Raw genomic sequence first — 19183 nt, 5'->3', positions numbered from 1 at the left:
GTTAAGTAATCAGAATTCAAATGCTGGAGTATTAAAAAAATGAGTTTTAAGACAGACTTTGAGAGTGCCGACTGAACAATTGACTGGGTCCATCAAGATCACATCCGCAGCCGGGTGTTCGGCAGCTGAGTGATGAAGACGTGTCTTTGGACAGCGTCCGAGCACACCGATATAATACAAAAACACCTCCTTATGAAACGGCAAACTGCCAACATACAGTACGTTTAAACTGATGTTTTCGCGAAAACGAGCCTCCTAATATTAATTAAAAATGCTGACGCCTCTCGTAATTATTCCCTTATATCGAAATATTGTTATAACCAAAAAAAAAAGAAATATTGTTATAACCTGTTACTGTGCTGTGCTCAATTAGAACAGGTTTTCACTACGACCACAAGAGGGAGCTGATGAACACTTTCAGGCGGACGATCTAAGTTCGTCTCAATTTCTTACAACAGCAGCTCTAGGGCTGAAGTTTGTACTTAAAGCACACAGCACTCTTCATCAGGTTCCGGTTGAAAGGACTACAGTGCTTCAGTTTTTATAGATTTCTAAATGGACCTAAAACATATTGTTGCTTTATATCTCCAGCCTCACACGCTAGCAATCCTTACAAATGGAGTATATTTGCATTCGAACCTGTACAGTTCTATTGCAAGCGTAATCCATTTCAATGGTACCAACAACGCATAAAATATCTTGTTTTGCTGCCAGTAAAAGGATGCAAATTCTAGGATGAATCTGGCTTTCACAGTCTAAAATTGTAACCAGGGGTTAAAAGCGGGTTTTAACCTGTGGTGGTCTTAGCCTGGACATTATCAGAATGTACTGGCCGCATTCATAGTGCATCAGTTTTAAAAGATGATAAAGGTTTCATCAGCATGTCACTGCTGATTCCGGAAAAAAACTCACTGGGTTGAATTGGCCTTTGCCTCTGAGGAATTCAAACACATCAGAGCCCCTACTAGTCTATAATAATCATATACTACGATCTGATTTTTATTTTAATTGGGCAACGCTTGGAGAGGATGTCTTGAAAGCTGGTCCTACAAGCAGAGAAAACTGAAAGCCTTTGGTCTAAATTGCTCCACTACACTGTAATGAGAGCTTTCCCTACAGGGATATTGAAGACTGAATACTGTTCAGGGAGACATTCACAACTGGCCTGATAACTTCTCTTTTCACTAATGCTAAATGTGGTTCAGGTACATCTTTGGAAAGTCATGCATATGATGTCCTTTTCAGCAGAAAAAAAAACCACAATATTCCAGGGTACTTTTGTATATGATGGCATGATTTGTTTTTAGGGTTGGGATCTTTTACCTACATGGTATTGGAAGCAGCAGCGAATTTGGAGGTTCAGAATAGCCTAGATTCAGGGTTATCCGGGCTAAATCCCTCTCTATTTCTGGGATTCCTGCTGCTGTCAAACCGATGAGATCTACTACAGACACCATGTCCCATCACAATCGCATTCCTGTCATTCCTATAAAGAGGAGATGTTTAAGGATTTTGGCCAGAACTCTGGCCTGTCGTTAGTGTGATGCCTCTCTGTATGTCAATACCTCTGTACCCTTTCAACATTCATGCCTTCTTGTCTTTACTTAAACTGGATTGTCAGCTTCTTTCAATCATGTGCCATTCCCTCCTCTTTCACTGTATATCCTGAAGAATCAGGTCCATAGTTAGTCTTTCTGTGGCCACTGAACACAGCTGGAATGCATATTGCCATTGTAATAGAGGCTTTCCTTCTGCTGTTTCAAGTAGAGAAGACAACTTCCTTCAGACTAGAAGAATTATGACATACTGTATGATGTAACAGCTGGCAATATACTACTTGGTACTAAGTACTAAGAACTGGAGAGTTATTGCTTATGTGATTTCCAACTATAAACCATTTTCAAAGTCCACTGCATTCCTCTCAAAATCTCTTTCTCATAAGTTTCATTATTGCAAAAGTGCTCTAATCACTTACACAACTGACCTGAATCTATTAACCATTTTTTTTAACAATGTCTCAGTATTTCTAGAAGGTAGCACTGAGACCAGTGCACTTCTTCCCCATTTTTTCTTTTCCTCATTAGAATAACCATCACTTGTCTTATAAGGTAGATTTTAATTTATTTTAAAGTTCATGTTCTCTTCCAGCTAGACCATTTTTACTTTTACCTTAGTCAGGTCGATAACCAGCTCATCTGATTTTCTGTATTTTAAATTGTATCACACTGGGGACTGAATGTGCTTTTAAGGCATTTTTCTGTAGGTGGGCTTCAACACCTAAAACTCCTAAAAGATTCCTTTTCTCGTGCTCTCATGTACATTTACAGGTCCAGCTTCTCTCTTCAGCCTCTCTCTGAGTTCTTGTACCACTGAGGCAGAAGACTTTAAGAAAGTTCTCGTTTTCTTTTTGCTCTCACTGTTGCTCTGGGTTTTCCTCATCCTATTCCAACTAACCTACTGTTAGCTCCCGGCTCATGATTCCCCAGCTGAAGTCCTCCTCCGCTACACGACACATCAGAGTTACCCAGGCTCAGATGCAACCAGTTCTTTTGGTGCATGTCTCTCCAATCATGCTTTCCAGAAAAGACCACCACAGATGTTTTGTCCCTAAATTCCCAAGCTAAATCCTTAAAATCTACGTCAATTGTTCCAAAATTGACCTTGACACCTGAACCCTCTTGGGCTCAGTCCAGCAGCCCGTCCACTTGTTGCAACCTGGGCATGGGGGCAGACAGGCAGTACACCACACAGGACACCACATGGGACTCACACTGTCTGCACATATTGAAAGTCCGAGTGTCCGAGTCCTCTGCTGGGTCCAGTGGCTGCGATCTGCAACCCCTTCAGTTCCTCCCTCTCAAACCTCCTGGCCACAGATCAGGACCCCTCTTTAGGGGGTCGAAAGGGGTCCCTGTGATGTCGTGGGTGTGGGCAGAGCTTACTGCTCGGGGCTCATCGAGGATCAGGCTGTCCGCAGGTGCACTGTGTACTCACACCCTCCTCCAGGGCCCCCCTCTCACAAGGAGACCCAGTGAGCCCTCTGTCGCAATCCCACATGTCACCTCTGAGCTCTGAGGTAATTAACAGTGTTTGCTCAAGGAGGACCTTTGATCCAACAGAAAAAGGAAAGATGGATGAACCACCCTTACAGAGATCCTATGCCAATTTCAAGTGAACCTAGTCCTTGACATCTGTTGGCCCCTAAACCCGTTTTTCGTGACACTGGCACTCCCTCTACGGCGTGTCCTTAAAAATATTTTAAATTGAAACAGCGGGAGAACAGTTGACAACGCCTCTAGGCGTGAACCGAACCAGTCAAGCATGTTCTTTAAAGGTAATGCAAAGCAATTTTAGTTAAAAAAAAGGTTCTAAATGGACGGTCGTTTAATTCCAACGCTGTGTGCATCATGTCTGATGACGTGACCTGCTCGTAACTGCTGTGCCTGCGCCAGTGGCCGGAGTTTTTTTTCCGCTGGAAAGCTGCTGTCACCAGATTGCCAGGGTTGAGGCAGAACAGCGGGGCCCTCCCCTGTCATGTGACGGGGGCTTTATGGCTGCCGCGAGCCGCTCCGTCGCTCTTCCCCTGCGCTCGACACGAGCGAGTCACAGCAGCGAAAGATGTCTGTTCACGACTGCCCGTAGCAGACAAGGCGAGCCGAGCTTCCGAGTGGAGTGCAGGTAAGTGCCTCTGAAGGGTGACGCACTGTGAGTTTGGTGACCGATAACTACATTAGCAGGCTGTTGCATTCTGTTTCCTGACTGTTTGCCAAGTGCGCTCAGTGCAAAATAGTACACGTAGCAACTTAAAGTAGGTTACCGGGTAGTGGGGTTGTCAATTCGATAAAGATGAGTTGTAATCCCATTTCATTGCATGTGTGCGGACGGAAAGAGTTGCAAATAGTAACGCTATCTTGAATCTCTCCGCTAAAAGTGTAGCTGGGTGTTTAATTTAAAAACAAACAAACGGTACAGCACTTCTATGCGTAAATGCTGTGAATAAGAACAGACAAGCGTTGGTCTTATTTTGCAACTTTATGTACTACAAAAAAAAAACGAACACGGAGGATCGAACCGAAATGTTGGACATCTGGGAAAGCTGCGAGTCCCGCGAGTTCGAATCGGGTGGTAACGGCGAGTGTGCACCCCCCCACCCCTTGACCTTTCCCTTCTCAGCGACTCCCGCTGTCCCCTGATGTAGGGGGGTCTAGACGGCAGAAGCGCAGCTGAGAATCCCTTCTGTAATGAACAGAAGACGGTGTCTTTAAAGAGCAGGGAGCCAGGACCTTGGTTTAGCATCTGATCCGGCGCGCAGCGCCTCATCACTTCGAGCACAATTACAGTAGTAATTTCCCAGTCAGAACGTGAGCTAGTGGGCATCCCGAATTCCAGCTTCCTTACTCTATGGAGGTGTATTTTTTTTTGCATTTCTCCCATTTGCAATATACCGGTTTGAATGTTCCCCCCTGAAGAAAATCTCCTCAAAGATCCAGTAGTTCTTGGTTGTTTGCAAAACGGGGTGAGGAGATCAGTGCAGTTGGAGATTTGCATATTGTCAGACTGGGCATGCAGGCCTTAGGGGCTACATTTGAACTCCTTTGCATCTACCCGGTGGTGTGGTTGAAGCAACTGGATGTGACCCTTGGGTCAGTAAGTTGCTAACTAAAAATGAGCCCGGTGGCCTCCTGTCGCATGTCCCAGACCTGTAAGTGCCTGTGGATGTGGTGTTAGCAGCCCTGACGAAAGCATGCAGTTTGGCAAGCTGCCTCTTGTTTCTGACCTCTCAGTTATCAGAATATTGATTTAATCAGGCGACCCCTGTCTCTAAGTCTTTAACCCTTACCTGTACCACTTCCAGAGCTGTAGCTGTGCTGGACAGGGTGGAGCATTGTCGTTTTAGTGTTTTTGTCTATTGGGGAGCTCACACAAAACCGCCTCTAGTTCTCATTGCAGTGTAATGGCTCATTTTTTCTGTGGCTCACAGCTTAGTGAGGCATTTGGTGGAGAAGGGACTTCTGTAGCCCTTAATAAGGAGTACACTTACACATGAGCTTTTTTATGTACTACAAAAAAACGAACACGGAGGATCGAACCGAAATCTTGGACATCTGGGAAGGCTGCGAGTTCTGTAGCCCTTAATAAGGAGTACACTTACACATGGGCTTTCTGCAGGGGGTTTCTTGAGATTTAGGACAGGCTTCCCTGTTGAGATGGAAGATTTCTGTAGGTGAAGGATCTGGATTAATGCCAAACTGTTGAAACAGTTAGACAGTAGGTTATAGACACCTTTAAAGATTAAAATACACAATTAATGTGATGCGATCTACTGTATTTATAAGAAATGCAGCGCTCTGGAAACGAAGATAAGTCGGATCTGGCGGCAGGTCTGCGAAGAGCTGGAGAGCCCGGCGGACAAGCGGGGAAACGCGGTCTGAGGCGGGGATCGAGCCTGCAGTAAATCTAGGTGCTGAAGACGAACAGCAGCAGTGGAGTTTACTTGCAGGGCAGCCTCCTAGTATTTAAGATAAGATCGCTTTATTGGCCATATACAATTTCTTGTATTATAAATTTGTCTTTTCACATACCCCATCCTGCTCTCCATGAGACACACAGACAGGGAGAGAAGCTGGGGGTCAGAGCGCAGGGTCAGCCATTTATACAGCACCCCTGGAGCAGCTGGGGTGAAGGGCCTTGCTCAGGGGCCCAACGGAGTAGGATTCCTCTGCCGGCCGCGGGATTTGAACCGGCAACCTTCCAGCCACAGCCGCAGATCCTTAGCCACAGATCCAGCGCTCCGCCCTGTATCTGTGCACAAGATCTGTACATCCTCCAGCAGGAGATTTGGAAATCCTTGCTTAAAATAAAGAGGGACTGTGGTAAAAAATAATATTTTAAGATACCTAAAACCTTTGGCCCATTTGACTTTTCTGGTTGCTAGTAGATCATTTTTCCGAGGCCGTCATTCACCCATTTCTTTCACAGGGCCATGACAATGGCTTTCCACTTGTCACTCTGGTTCAGGGTTCACGGGGTTTAGCCCATCGGAGTTGGTTGTTACTTTGAACCCGAGAATGCGTTAGCGTGATCCCTAGACTGATTCCAGAGCAGTAATATCTTATTGTCTCCTACTGTAGGCTGTTTCTTCAAGCTCTGCTTTCCCATGTTATAACTGTAATGTCTGCACTCTGCATGTGTCTATATGAAATGTTTATAAATCTTTATAAAACGTCTTGAATTCAGTCTAAATCTTTTTTTTGGGGGGCAGATTCTTTGATACGTGTGGTCTAATCCTCCTTGGCTAGTGTCATATTTATTATTTTATAAGGATGTAGGCCATTGCTGTAAGTTAGGATGAGCAGTGGTTCTTTTAAGCCAGTATCTCGTTTCGTTCTGTGTATGGTTTTTGCCAAGGGGTGTGAACAGAGTACATACTGCATCGCTGGCTGAGTGAAACTGGCCTTGAAAGAAAGGCTTATGTATTATGGCCAATGGAAAAACGTGTGCTGTGCACAAATCCTTCAGTAAAAGAAGGCCAGTATTTCATGGCCCTCCATCCTCAGACATGTTTATTTGGGCTAAATGCCAATAAGTGTGAATGTCTCCATTTAAAACTGAATTAAGAAAATGTTTTTAATAAAGTTTGCCATTTAGAGATGTATAACTACAAATATTCATCATGCATGCTCTTGAGTTTGTAATCCATACGATGGTACTCGGTACTGAACCTGTGGTCATAAATCTTAGTTTGGAATGACTGCTTTCTTTTTTACGCCGTGCGATAGGCTGAAATCGTACTGAAGCTCAAACCTGTGCCCATCACAGCCGATTGTTTCCAGATAATGTTGTGGTACACTAATAAGTATGTGGTCTTTTGACATACCCTAGATTCAGCTTCCTGTTTACTGCACCCCACAGCTTTCAGTTAGGATGTGTTAGACAAAAGGAACACGACTGCTTTCACCTGTTCTATGATAGTTACTGCTTCCATCAGAGAGAGAGAGTGAGAGACTGATAATAGTGGCTTAAGTTACTTTCCAACCTCATTTTGTGCATAAGCAGCTTTGTAGTTTTGTCAACGTTTGTAACTGACTTTTGTAACGGCAGTGGTTAAAACGTTTTTCTGTTTCGTACGAAGCCTGGCGGTATTGGTTACATAAAGGAGTGAACTTGAACGCCAGTCATATTCTGTCACAGTGAAGAAAAGTGCTTCAGGAGCCGCTCAGCAGAGTTCATGTCATATATTTCATTTGCTATTATTACTACATGTAACAACTCATGCCATTAAAAAATTTTGAAAAAATATACAGCTACTAGAGTGTATCCCCATTGCCGTTAAACTGAGTGCAGCAATGGACAGGAGTGATACTAGTGAGAGTCATAGATTAAAGCAATTTTTTTAATTATAATGCTAAAAATGACCCCAAAGCAAGTATTGATGAAGTGGGAGGTGAATACTAGGCATAAGCTTGCTGTGCATTATTTGTGTGATGCTTCAGAGGCCACAGCTAACAAACTGTGAGATGTTACTAGCTCTCCACTGGCTGACAGGAGAGCTGGCGCCGCCTGGAAGAGAGGCACATCACTTCAAGCCGGCAGGGAGCCGAGAGAGCTCAGGCCAAGCAATCCCGGCTTCAATCCTGGCGTTTCACTTGGGGGATTCTGGCCATATCCAGTTGGAGACGTGAAATTTTCATTCTTTATTATTTTTTGCAAATAGAATTCCTTTGCTTGCATCCTACTAATGTGTAGAGGGTACATATATTTAAAAAATGTCTGATACCATGAGGAGAGAATCAGTTCACTTCCTCTTTTGCTATTGTAATGATTGCCGATGCAATACCTCCAGAGAGTGACAATGGAAAAAAGTAAATGCCAATTACTGGCAGTGAGGTTTGTTTTCACTGTTGCCCAATTCCAGTCTGACTGCAACAGGAACTTGTATAATTCGTCAGCATGAGATACCACTATTTCACTGATAAATAGTGAAGGATGTGTGTATTTGTACAGACTTAGCCTTTGCTTTGTTTCTTCATGGACAAGGTGGAAGCAGAAACGATGGCAGGGGAGGACCAGGGGGACTCGTCGGGGGACCAGGCTGGAAGGAAGAGGTTTAACCCGGTGGTTTTAGAAGAGCAGGAGAAGGAGACCAGAAGCTTGAAATCCCTCTTCGCCAGGAAGGTCAAGAAAAAATGTTCTTGCGGACCAGCCAGAATCAAAGGTCTTCTGTTTGGGTTTTTTCCCATTCTGTCATGGCTGCCCGGCTACAAGCTGAAGGAGTGGATCATTGGGGACATGATGTCTGGGTTGATTGTGGGCATCCTCCTGGTGCCCCAGTCCATCGCCTACTCCCTTCTAGCTGGCCAGGACCCCATCTACGGCCTGTACACCTCCTTCTTCTCCTGCATCATCTATGCCCTGCTGGGCACCTCGAGGCACATCTCGGTAGGGATCTTCGGGGTGCTGTGCCTCCTGGTGGGGCAGGTGGTGGATAAGGAGCTGATGGCGGCGGGCTACCTCACGGAAGGCAACCAGACGGCTATCCCGGGCCCGGGCAACGCCACCGCAGCGCTGGACTGCGACCGCAGCTGCTACGCCATCTTGGTGGGGACCACGGTGACGTTCATGGCGGGAGTTTACCAGGTCAGTCCGCTGAGTGCTGTGAGGGGAGACCAGGCGTTGGTGGTGTCGCCGGATTTGGTATCTGTGCATTGGGGGTTGGTTGAAATCGAATGGGCTAAACTGTTGTGAGAGTGGCAGTCTCTGAAACCTTCCTGCCAAGACAACACTTGGAAAGCTGTCATTCTGTGGGCATTGTGAAGACGTAGTTTCCCAAAATGGTTTTAATTTGAAAAGCTGTTTTAAACCTGCATGAGCTCCCTCCCTGACTGCATCCCCATTCTTCACCTGACTGTTTGCTTTCCCTGTCCTGACAGTGTTTGTCTCCATCCAGGTGCTGATGGGAGTCTTTCAGGTGGGCTTTGTGTCCGTCTACCTCTCGGACTCCCTCCTCAGCGGCTTTGCGACCGGCGCCTCCCTGACCATCCTCACCTCGCAAGTCAAGTACCTCCTGGGGATCCGGCTGCCCCGGACGCAGGGTCTGGGCTCTCTGGTCAAGACCTGGTTCTACCTCTTCCAGAACATCAAGGACACCAACGTGTGCGACCTCGTCACCAGCCTGCTGTGCCTGCTGGTGCTGGTGCCCACCAAGGAGCTGAACGACCGCTTCAAGGCCAAGCTCAAGGCTCCCATCCCCATGGAGCTCTTCGTGGTCATCGTGGCCACCTTGGCCTCCCACTACGGCCGCTTCCACGAGGTTTACGGTTCGGACATATCCGGGACCATCCCAACAGGATTCCAGCCCCCCATGCTTCCGGCCTGGTCCCTCATCCCCAACATAGCCCTGGACGCCCTGTCCATCGCCATCATTGGCTTCGCCATCACCGTCTCCCTCTCCGAGATGTTCGCCAAGAAGCACGGCTACGTCGTGGACGCCAACCAGGAGATGTACGCCATCGGCTTCTGCAACATCCTGCCCTCCTTCTTCCGCTGCTTCACCACCAGCGCCGCGCTTACCAAGACGCTGGTGAAGGAGTCCACCGGCTGCCAGACGCAGCTGTCTGGGGTGGTGACCGCCCTGGTGCTGCTCCTTGTCCTGCTGGTCGTCGCTCCCCTGTTCTTCTCGCTGCAGAAGTAAGGCCCGCTCTTTCCCTTTCCTTTTCCGGTCCTTTTTTCCTGGACTGAATCGGAATCGTGTCCGCGGTGCAGATGCAGAAAAGCACCATCGTTCAGGGGTCACAAATTGCATTAAGAGATTCTTGAACTGGTTACCCAGTAGTTGGAAACGAGTGGGCTAAACTATCGGAGAGCGGCAGTCTCTGAAACCTTCCTGCCGGGAAGAGAGATTTGTAATTCCCTGAGCATTGGGAAGATGTACGGTTTCCCACAATGGTATAATTTTGAAAACAAAATTCTTCAACCTGGTTGGGGGACGATCCCGATACATGGTTGGCTGTCAAAAGCCGGATTTGTCTCGTTTTCTTAATGGATACTTCAACGGTAACAACCCTTGTTTATCCATTTGTCGTATGTGGATTGACGCTGTATTTTGCGTTGGCTCAAAACTAAAAGTATTGAGCCAACGTCAGGTTCATATAACTCCATCCACAAACGGAAAGAAAAGAAGCAGACATGCATTCGGCATTCAGTACAGTACATAGTACAGAATGGCAATATGTAGCACTCTGAACCTCAATGATCTTATTTCACAAAAACGCCAGAGTTTCAGGTTTGAAAGAGGAGGGCGGGGGGTTATCTTTTGATGATTTCCACACTGCTTGGGAGCTTACGGCACTTAGAAATGTTAGTCAATGTCACCTGTGTGCCTGTTACTAGTGCAGGTGGTAGTCCTCTTTCAGGGCGGTGTGAAATTAATACAACGTTGACGTTCATCTGCCTCCAGGTGCGTCTTGGCGGTCATCATCGTCGTCAACCTCAGGGGCGCGCTGCGCAAGTTCTTGGACGTCCCCCGGATGTGGCGAGTGAACCACGTGGACGCCGCCATCTGGCTGGTCACCATGGGGACCTCGGCGCTCCTCAACACGGAGCTGGGGCTGCTGGTGGGCGTGCTGTTCTCGGCGCTGTGCGTCCTGGCGCGCACCCAGGGGGCGCCGGCCGCGGAGCTGGGGCGGGCGGGCGAGCTGGAGCTGTACGAGGACCTCGGCGCCTACAAGGGCCTGCGGACCCAGCCCGGGGTGAGCGTCTTCCGCTTCGGGGCGCCCATCTACTACGCCAACCAGGCGCTCTTCAAGCGGGCCCTGTACCGCCACCTGGGCCTGGACCCCGTGAAGGAGAAGTCGCGGCGCAGGAAGCTGGAGAGGAGGAGGAGGAAGGAGGAGGAGGGAGGGGCCGCCGGGGATCAGAACAAGGCCGAGGAGTCGCCCGCCCGCATCTTCATCCCGCAGCGGCCTGGCTGCCACACCCTGGTGCTGGACTGCGCGCCGGTGCTGTTTCTGGACACGGCCGGCGTCAACGCCCTGCAGGAGGTGCGCAAGGACTACTCGGAGCTGGGGCTTCGAGTCCTGCTCGCGCGCTGCAACGCCTCCGTCCTGGACTCCCTGCGCAGGGGAGGGTATCTGGAAGAGGCCGGCAGCTCGGCGGGGAAGGTGTTTTTTACCATCGGCGACGCTGTCGGCTATGCTCTCGCGCTTTGTTCCCAGAATGGAAATGGGGAAACGTGCTGCTGATGGGGGGCCGGGGTTTGGTTTTTTTTTTATACAACAATACTTGGTTGTTTACCGTGCCTTTGTGTCTCAATATTATATAAGTCTTTGCTCTCTGCTTCCTTAAGAGGTGACGTTTTCTTCGGATCTGAAGAACGCGTGGTTTTTGTCTGGCAGTTCTCTGTGCAAAAACGCAGCTTCGAAAAGACAAACTAGACGTGAAGCATATCCGTCTCCCCTCTTTGGCTCATGCTGAATTACAGGTGATTTCAGTCTCACGGCTGATCGATTAAGCTAGCAGGATAAACCGTGCTTTGTTGTTTTATGTAAACCTCCTTGAGAAAGGTAATGCATAATATTACTGGAGCACAGGACTGGTGAATTGTCACCCCAACCTTGTTTCAGATTTGTTTTTTTACAAAAAGCACTTTATACATTTCTATGGTCAGTAAATGAAAGATTTTCACATATTGCAGCAATGTCACCAGTATGCCTAGAATAGTTTATCTATAAATAATAGGATTGCAGCATAATAAAAAACACTGCCATGTAGGATTTTTTTATACATTTTTGGAGAAAGACGTCTTAAATATTTATTAACTATATTTATGTAACACTGCTGTAAAAAGTACTGGAAAGAACTGTGCTTTGTCTCTGTCAATCTGAGCAAAGAATTGAGCTTGTATTTACACTAAATGTGCAGTGCCTTCTACTAGATCTCACACTAATTTATTCCAAGGGCTTTCCTTTGTGTGTTGCCCTGGTTTTCCTAGACTGGGAGTGTTCCTGAACTCTGGTCATGTCCCAGAATTATGCAATGAAAGGGCTGGAGGTGTTGTTTCCACTGAAACCAAATGGGGGGAAATGAGGGATTCTATGAGAATAAACTATACATATGAATGTAGTATCGCACAATACACCTCAAAAATGCTCTCTCCTCTCAAGACCAAAAACTAGTGTAGGATAAGAAATTGTGATGGACGTCTTTGTCCTGAAAGAGGAGGAGGGGGGAGGAGTGTGAATTTCCTTCTTTTCCACCAGTTCTGATGTAGTTCCAGTCACTTTTTTCCCCGTTATGCTCTACTTTGGTGATCTCTCCCTGGTGCTTTTCCAGGTGAATGGGGAAAAAGAAACTTGTTTGCTTCTTTCTTTAAAATGCGATAAGCAGGAATAAGTCAATAAGTCAAACTCAGAAGGCTTATCTACAGTTTACAGTATAAAGGAAGAGTTACAATTCCTTTGTAATCAAAGTGCCTTTTTGATTAAAGTGTTTCAGCCAAAATTATCATGCTGTGCCTTAAGTTAATACATACTTAATCGTGTAATAGTGATATTTTTCCTAAGATAATATTTTTAGAAATGTTGTGGATGTACTTTTTCATTCTCAAGTCTTCATAAGGATTGCTGTTATTGTGAAAAAAAAATAAACTGTGAAAGACTGCCAATATGAATTGTATTGGTTTTATACAGAACTGTCCTTTTAAATTGATTGTAAGTCAACACTGCCCCCTGTTGGTTGAAGATCTGACCTGAGAAGTTTTGTCCACATATTCTAATCGCGCTCCTCCTTCTGGTACTTTTATTTCTGATCCGGTAAGAAGCGCACGCGGTTTACATTTCTTAAATCAACAAGTTTGTGCGTCAGGAATAAGCATTAATATTTAAAATATTTGCTCACAACTACTGTATGACTTTTTATTGCCCAGCATATGTTATCAGTAGCCCGTTTGTACGTACTTTTTGTATATCCTTTATTTTTTCTCGGGTTTTGAAGGAATCTGAATTGTGTTTTTCAGTAATGTTTTATATTTGTTTAATTTTCAAACTGGCTACACCCGTCTCTGCGGTGCTTTTATTCTCGGTGTTACCGTTTGCAGTTTTTCTCTTCCGAGCTAAAACGTCGGTGCCGACAGCCCTTGTTTATCCATGTGTTAAGTGTCATTTGCGGAACCACAATCAGCGCTACTAAAACAGCTGTTCTAAAAAGTTTCGAATTCTTGCAGATGTGTAACATCCTTGTGTTCTGAAGTCGTGTGAACTCCATCATTGTGCTGGCTCTCCCACAGTGCACTGCAGCAGAAGGGCATTATTCTACACACACAATCCACTGTATGTACACAACCACGTATATACAGTACCGTAGGGTCCATTGCACCTGTTGTAGACCAGCCTTAGACATGGTGGGGAAAATGTATAACCGTTTTTGTTTTGTGTATTCTTCTTCGTCTGATGTCGAATTTTCTTTTAAACAGAACCGTCGTCTTATGCTGTTGTACTGGTTGTGTTCCCGGCGTCTGAGCTGTTTGTTAAATGTTTCTCTCCCCCGCGTAGCTTTCAGTTTAGTGTTGCGTCACGATGAAATGTTGTAAACGTAGTGGAAGCTTTTTTTTTTTTTTCCGGGGGGATCTATCTCTACCAAAAAAAAAAAACAAAAAAACAAGCCAGCAGAGAAAGTAGTGTCGAATACTGTTCTGCTGGGATTGCTTTCATTTCTCGCACAAAATAAAAGTAACGATGAAGTGTTCAAGTGTGGGCTGCCTTCTGGAGTCCAGATGTCGCAGGTTCGAGTCTGGGCTGCTGTATGTCTCCAGCCAACTGTGTCTAGGAGTAGGATTATTAATGGAAGCTATTTATTAACGAAAATTGCTATGTACTGTATGTGCAGCAAAAACCAATGTACCACCTTGTCTTTGTCACTGACGAAACAGGGCTCCTAGACTAAAACCCAGCTACTTTTCCTGAAGGGCTTTTTAAATTCTTCTGTTCAACTTGTCTGCTTTGCAATTATGTTACCTTTTAATAAACAGTTGAAATGATTGATTGTAGATCTGTTTGTTTTTTGTAGTTCTGCAGTTAACCTCTCATTACAGAGTCTGTGAAGATGAAACGTGAATCTTTGTTACAGAACTAATCATGGGTTTAGGTTTTTATCCTGCTGTAAGGAAACATTTCCTTTAGGATAAGCCTATTTTGTTTTTGGTGCTTAAAGTAAGAATTTTACATTTCCTGATCCTTGTCCTTCATAACAGTTTATTTGGATTGTATTCATTGGGGAAAAAAAAGAAGAAAAAGCGATACATGTTCAGTTTAGAGCTGTTATCTTTTTCTTTGTTTGAAAGAAAGGGGCAGGAGGCTTTCTTGAAATTAAGCAAGGCTCGGTTAAAAATTCAGTACCTTGATGCAAAGCAAACAAGCTACCCCAGCTAAGGCTGTATCAAATGGCTCCCCTGCTTACTGTAGTAAATATTGACAGAGTGCATCCGGTTCTGAACTGCTATTTATACTGTAGGCCTGTGTGTTAGAAGTGGTGTAATTAACACTAAAGGTTAACACAGTCTTTACAATTACATGGATATGGAGGTTGTCTTTAAAATATAATACATCTTTAATTTTGTTTTGTAGTTACTTCCATCACAGCTACTTTATAAGCTGCTGAAATGTAGATCTTATATTCTGGTAACACTTTTACTGGACTGGGCTTTAGCACAAGGAGATAGAACAAAATGCTTATAAACCTTAAAGCAACATAGGGTTTTGCATGAACAGTCCTTGTCCGCTCTCTCTCTTTATGGTCTCTTACATCTTCTTCACCTGTCTCCTGAACTGGAGTTCTGCTCTTCTCTTTCAGCTGAAGCAGTCTCATTGTGGACCAATATGGATAATGATCTGTGATGTCATTTGCACAAAAGGCTGTAAAGGATTAGGTGTGTTGTTACATTGTGTGGTGTAGTGTTTGTGGAGGAGTTTTGATGGTTGTTTTTAGCCTTATTCAAGTGTGCTTGAAAAAAGCATTACAATTCGATAGGGATGTCAAGCTGTTAATTCAGATTAGACTGGTGAATAATCAATTATTCTTCACCAGTCACAGCATAATGAAGTCTCCCACAACAAACGCATGTTTATACTTGCTTAGAGAAATCTTCAGAAACAAAACATGCTTGTGAAATAGCAGGTGCAGTGAGCGACCTTTTTCTCCAGCAGCATGACAGTGCAGCATTTTTGTAACCAGTTTATATAGAAAGTTGTGCATATAGACAGAGTTCTGCTGATCGTGCAAATCTGAAGGGCTCTTGAATACTACATTGTGTTGTAGTCTGCATTGAAGAGGCTCCTGCCACACTCAAAGTAATGAGGAGGATAACACATCTTATCTGCATTTTTGTGCCAACTAATTTCTAACTTGCTGCATTAATATCAGAAATCTATTAACACAATATATCTCCCTTCACGATTGCTTTGCGCAGTCTTGTTAAAGACACTGTTTTCCTGGTTAATTCATATTTCAAACTGAGAACTTAAAACAAATGTTATTTGAAATGCTGCTGAAACAAAATAATGACTTCAAAGCCAGCAGAGGGCAACCTTGCTCTGTAGGTCAGACCATTTCCACTTTAAAAGCAAGAAAGGATCTAACCTGTAGCAGAGAGCTGTATCTTGGTCTAATGTCCTAAATGCATATTAAATGCTCGTTCTAAAGATTTTGCCACTTTGAGATCAGTGGTAACTTTCTGCCTGGAATTTCTATTATCCTGTTGGAAAGCTGTCTGTGCCCAAGGTAGGGGTCACACGCATCCAAAGCCTACCCTGGAAGACCAGGGCAGGGCTGTACCCAGGACAGGCAGAACACACAAGGGTACTATTTAGAGATAGATAACCCAGCCAGCGTGTGTTTGGAAGATAGGATGTAAGACTTGTGAACAAGACGGAACCTGCCTGGTCCAGAATCGAGCTCAAAACCCAGGCCACCATGATGCCAACTCCGAATTAGTGGCTTTTCCAGATGGCTGGATGAATTTTCAGTTTTTCACATGTTTACTACTTGTCAAAAGTGAAAAGACCAACACAGCATAGTCTTTTTTAACATTTGATGATGATGATGATGTGTTAATCAGGGTATTGATGTTGTAAAATTATGAAAAGTCATCTTCAGATGCACCAAAGCATCTTTTGAAATGAAAGTGAAAAAACAGTAGAGCTTGCTTTGAAACTCGGGTTTGCTAAGGGTGTTATTCATCGGAAGATCAAAGGCTGATAGCTTGTGGAAGCAAGCAGGTGTTTCATGTTCGCAATGCAAGTTTTTTTGACGGGTTTAGCTCCGTATTACTGTGAGCCTCACACTGGAAATGTCACACTCTGCATGTTGAAGCACTTTTCAGAAGGATCTGTAGTAGCTCCTGCATCTCAGTGTGGGACTTTTAATGATGTCTTATTAAGCAGCATTAAGATTTGTCACTGGAAACGTACTTGTGTAACAGTTCTTTTGAGGTTCTTGGTATAGTACAGTACATGCATGTTGTCTTGATATTGCAATTAATCACTGAGCTTTACATATTACTTAATTACCCAGAGCTGTGACCATGTTTAGATAGATCAAAGGACACTTCATGTTATCTGAATATTGCTTGAACTTCTAACCAGCTAATCAGCTGACAGCATTCCAGCAGAACACAGCTACTCAAAAGAGGCTTCTGTGGGAAAAGAGAAATGTGAGGAGGTGGACTTCCAGAGCCTGCCTGGGTGCCAAGGTAGCAGCGCAGCAACAAGGCTCTGAGCAGACATTAACAGAGGCACGTGCTAGCAGGATACAGAAGTCTTTGTCCAAGGCTGGATCTTGCACCATGAGTGTAGAAAAGTGTTGTGATTCACAGAGTCCTACCATAAGATGTTCATCGGCTTTGACTTGGGAATAATGCCTAAGTGCCAAAACGTGAAATGGAGCAGGCGTAAGCACAGCTGTCTGGAGAAACTGATGCGGACTGTTGTGCAGATGGTAACCATGTATAATGCATGCAGTAGTGCTGGGGGTACCACCAGAAAATTCTCATGTTCAGATATGGTGGCCTCTCTGCGCAGCCCAAAGGCCTGTGCTGCAGTGATTCAAAGCATGGCACAACACCTAAGCTTGCTGCCCTAGTACACGAAATACCAAAGTGCTCTGGTAAAAGTTTTTGAGAATTGTTTCTCAATGGTGTGCCAGTAGGTGGCGCCAGGCCGTTTACAACAGATTCTTAATGGTACCCCAAGCACCCTAGCGGCAGAACTTGTGCTAGAAGTGCTCTTTCACATTGAATGCTGAACCAAGTTTCTGACAGTTTGTGGTCATTACAGATCCCATGGGACCCTGTCTTAGTCTTGCCTTAACTAAATCTGCTAAGAAATTCCCTTCTTCTCCACCTAATTTGGTTGTTAGTGAGTTGCATGTGTTATCTAGAAGAGCAAAACTTCAAAGGAGGATGAGTTGAATCCCTTCCTACTTACAGTAGGAAGTGATAAAAACCACTGTGCAAGCTATTCTTTTTATTTACTAGTAACCTATCTAAATCTAGTGGTAATCTAAACAGGGACTAAAGCAGCAGACGATCGTTTCTATGTCAGATAGGCAACCCTCCCCCCCAAGCACATGCAGAGAATTGTAGAAACGTTCACCTGCAGAGCTGTGTGACACATATCAGCCTTGTGCATGAGCATCTGTGTCAGGCTCTGCATGGTGCACATAGACAACACATTGCAGCCCCTCTTTGAGCATGGTTGTGCCTCAGAATTTAGGAGTTAACCGGTCCTGGAGGTTACAAGCTCTTGACGTTCCTGCCTGAGTGAACGTTCGCTCAACGTTCACAGAAAGTAAACGGTTCTGCCACAGTGTTAAGTGTCTGTGTTCATCTGACACTGCATGCACTTGGCGTGCTATTTTCTGCTTCAGTGGTTGTCTAACTACCTACAAAGAAGTAAGACATTATAAAGGGGATGATATTTATCTTAGTGCAGGCAGTTGTGTTTATATACACCACTGCCCGCACTTAACAGCATGGTGCCATTAAACAGCCATTATGCTTCAGCAGAGTCATCACAGGCTTCGTGTTCAGGTCACTGTGGTGAGCGTGCTGTGTCTTGCAGCTTATAAAATATGTAGTGGGAAATGTAGTGGTTCTATTTTAATTCCAGAAAACTTCAAAGCTCATTAACATCAACCCTACTTATGTTTCGAAAGCACAGAAGACGTGAAGGGGCTGCAGGCACTAGCCGACAAGCTCTTCATTTGTGTTTTGTTGGAAAGTAAGAGCCCCGTGGAGATTATTGTAAAACCCGTAGCACAGTTGCCTGCTTAGGGATTGTTGTGAGCAGCATTAATGGAGTAAATCAAACCCCACAGGCACTGCTATGGCTTTGTTTGCCCTGTATTTATTACTAGAATGGCATGTGTCCTGCATTTCTGTCAGGGCATGTGTGATTGTTTGCTGGCATTAAGAGAGAAATAAGATCATTCCTCACTCCAGCAACGGTTTTCCATGGGTTTCTTGTTTGTTGACATTTTGAATCTGCCGTTGCAGAGGCGGTGCGGTTTAAAGCTCTGATATTGAAGCCCTTGCAGCACCATACCATAAAGTAATACATACTGTCTGCAGACACAGCCCTCTCTAGCAGCCGGGCATTGGGTGTCTCTCTCCTGTCATTGCAGTTCTGCAGAGGAATTCCAGCCGTGATATACTGCCAGTTGTGCAGCATCCCATAGTGAATCATTACCCCAACAAGCTAATGCTATATCCTAATTCAGACCATCGAACCCTGGGGAACAGTAGGGCGAGCAGTGGAGCATTAAAGCGCAGTACCTGTCTAAAGAGTTCATCATCTGTGCCCACCCAGAAGAGGAGACCCACAATCCTCTGGTCTGGTGTCCTAGACACTTGCTCCACACTCATGCCAAGAAAAAGGATCTTGAACCAAACTTAGAAACATTCCCGAAGATTAAGGCTTTAAAAAAATGAAACATGAACCTCCCCCTGCACAAGCAGCATAATGCGTTAGGAAATCCACATGTTGCAATCCGCCTGCAATTCACAAACTGTCAGATTCTGCTGGCCTTCCCTCTTAGTCTTGAAACACCAGCGCTTCCCATAGCTCAGGAAAATTCAATGGTCTCAGCAGGTGCGGGGTGTTACTGCTCAGTCACAGGCTGTGTAAAGTCAAGG

The 19183-nt window shown here is 45.0% G+C and overlaps 1 protein-coding gene across 2 annotated transcripts; it reads left to right on the top strand.

The window, feature by feature from the left end:
• The first annotated feature begins 3449 nt into the window (after nt 1-3449).
• On the top strand, nt 3450-14032 carry slc26a2 (solute carrier family 26 member 2). Of its 2 annotated transcripts, XM_015350004.2 has the most exons (4): nt 3450-3678; nt 8038-8637; nt 8948-9687; nt 10457-14032. In XM_015350004.2, the coding sequence occupies exons 2-4, from the start codon at nt 8053-8055 to the stop codon at nt 11238-11240; spliced, it is 2109 nt and encodes a 702-aa protein (XP_015205490.1). In that variant the 5' UTR covers nt 3450-3678; nt 8038-8052; the 3' UTR covers nt 11241-14032. The 2 variants fall into 2 exon arrangements, with proteins under 2 accessions (XP_015205490.1, XP_006632145.2); XM_006632082.3 differs by lacking the exon at nt 3450-3678 and having other exon boundaries at nt 7327-8637.
• The last annotated feature ends 5151 nt before the right edge of the window (nt 14033-19183 follow it).

Source organism: Lepisosteus oculatus, chromosome 11, assembly GCF_040954835.1.
Source record: "Lepisosteus oculatus isolate fLepOcu1 chromosome 11, fLepOcu1.hap2, whole genome shotgun sequence".
Classification (NCBI taxonomy): Eukaryota; Metazoa; Chordata; class Actinopteri; order Semionotiformes; family Lepisosteidae; genus Lepisosteus; species Lepisosteus oculatus.
This window is presented reverse-complemented; position numbering and strand designations above follow the sequence as displayed.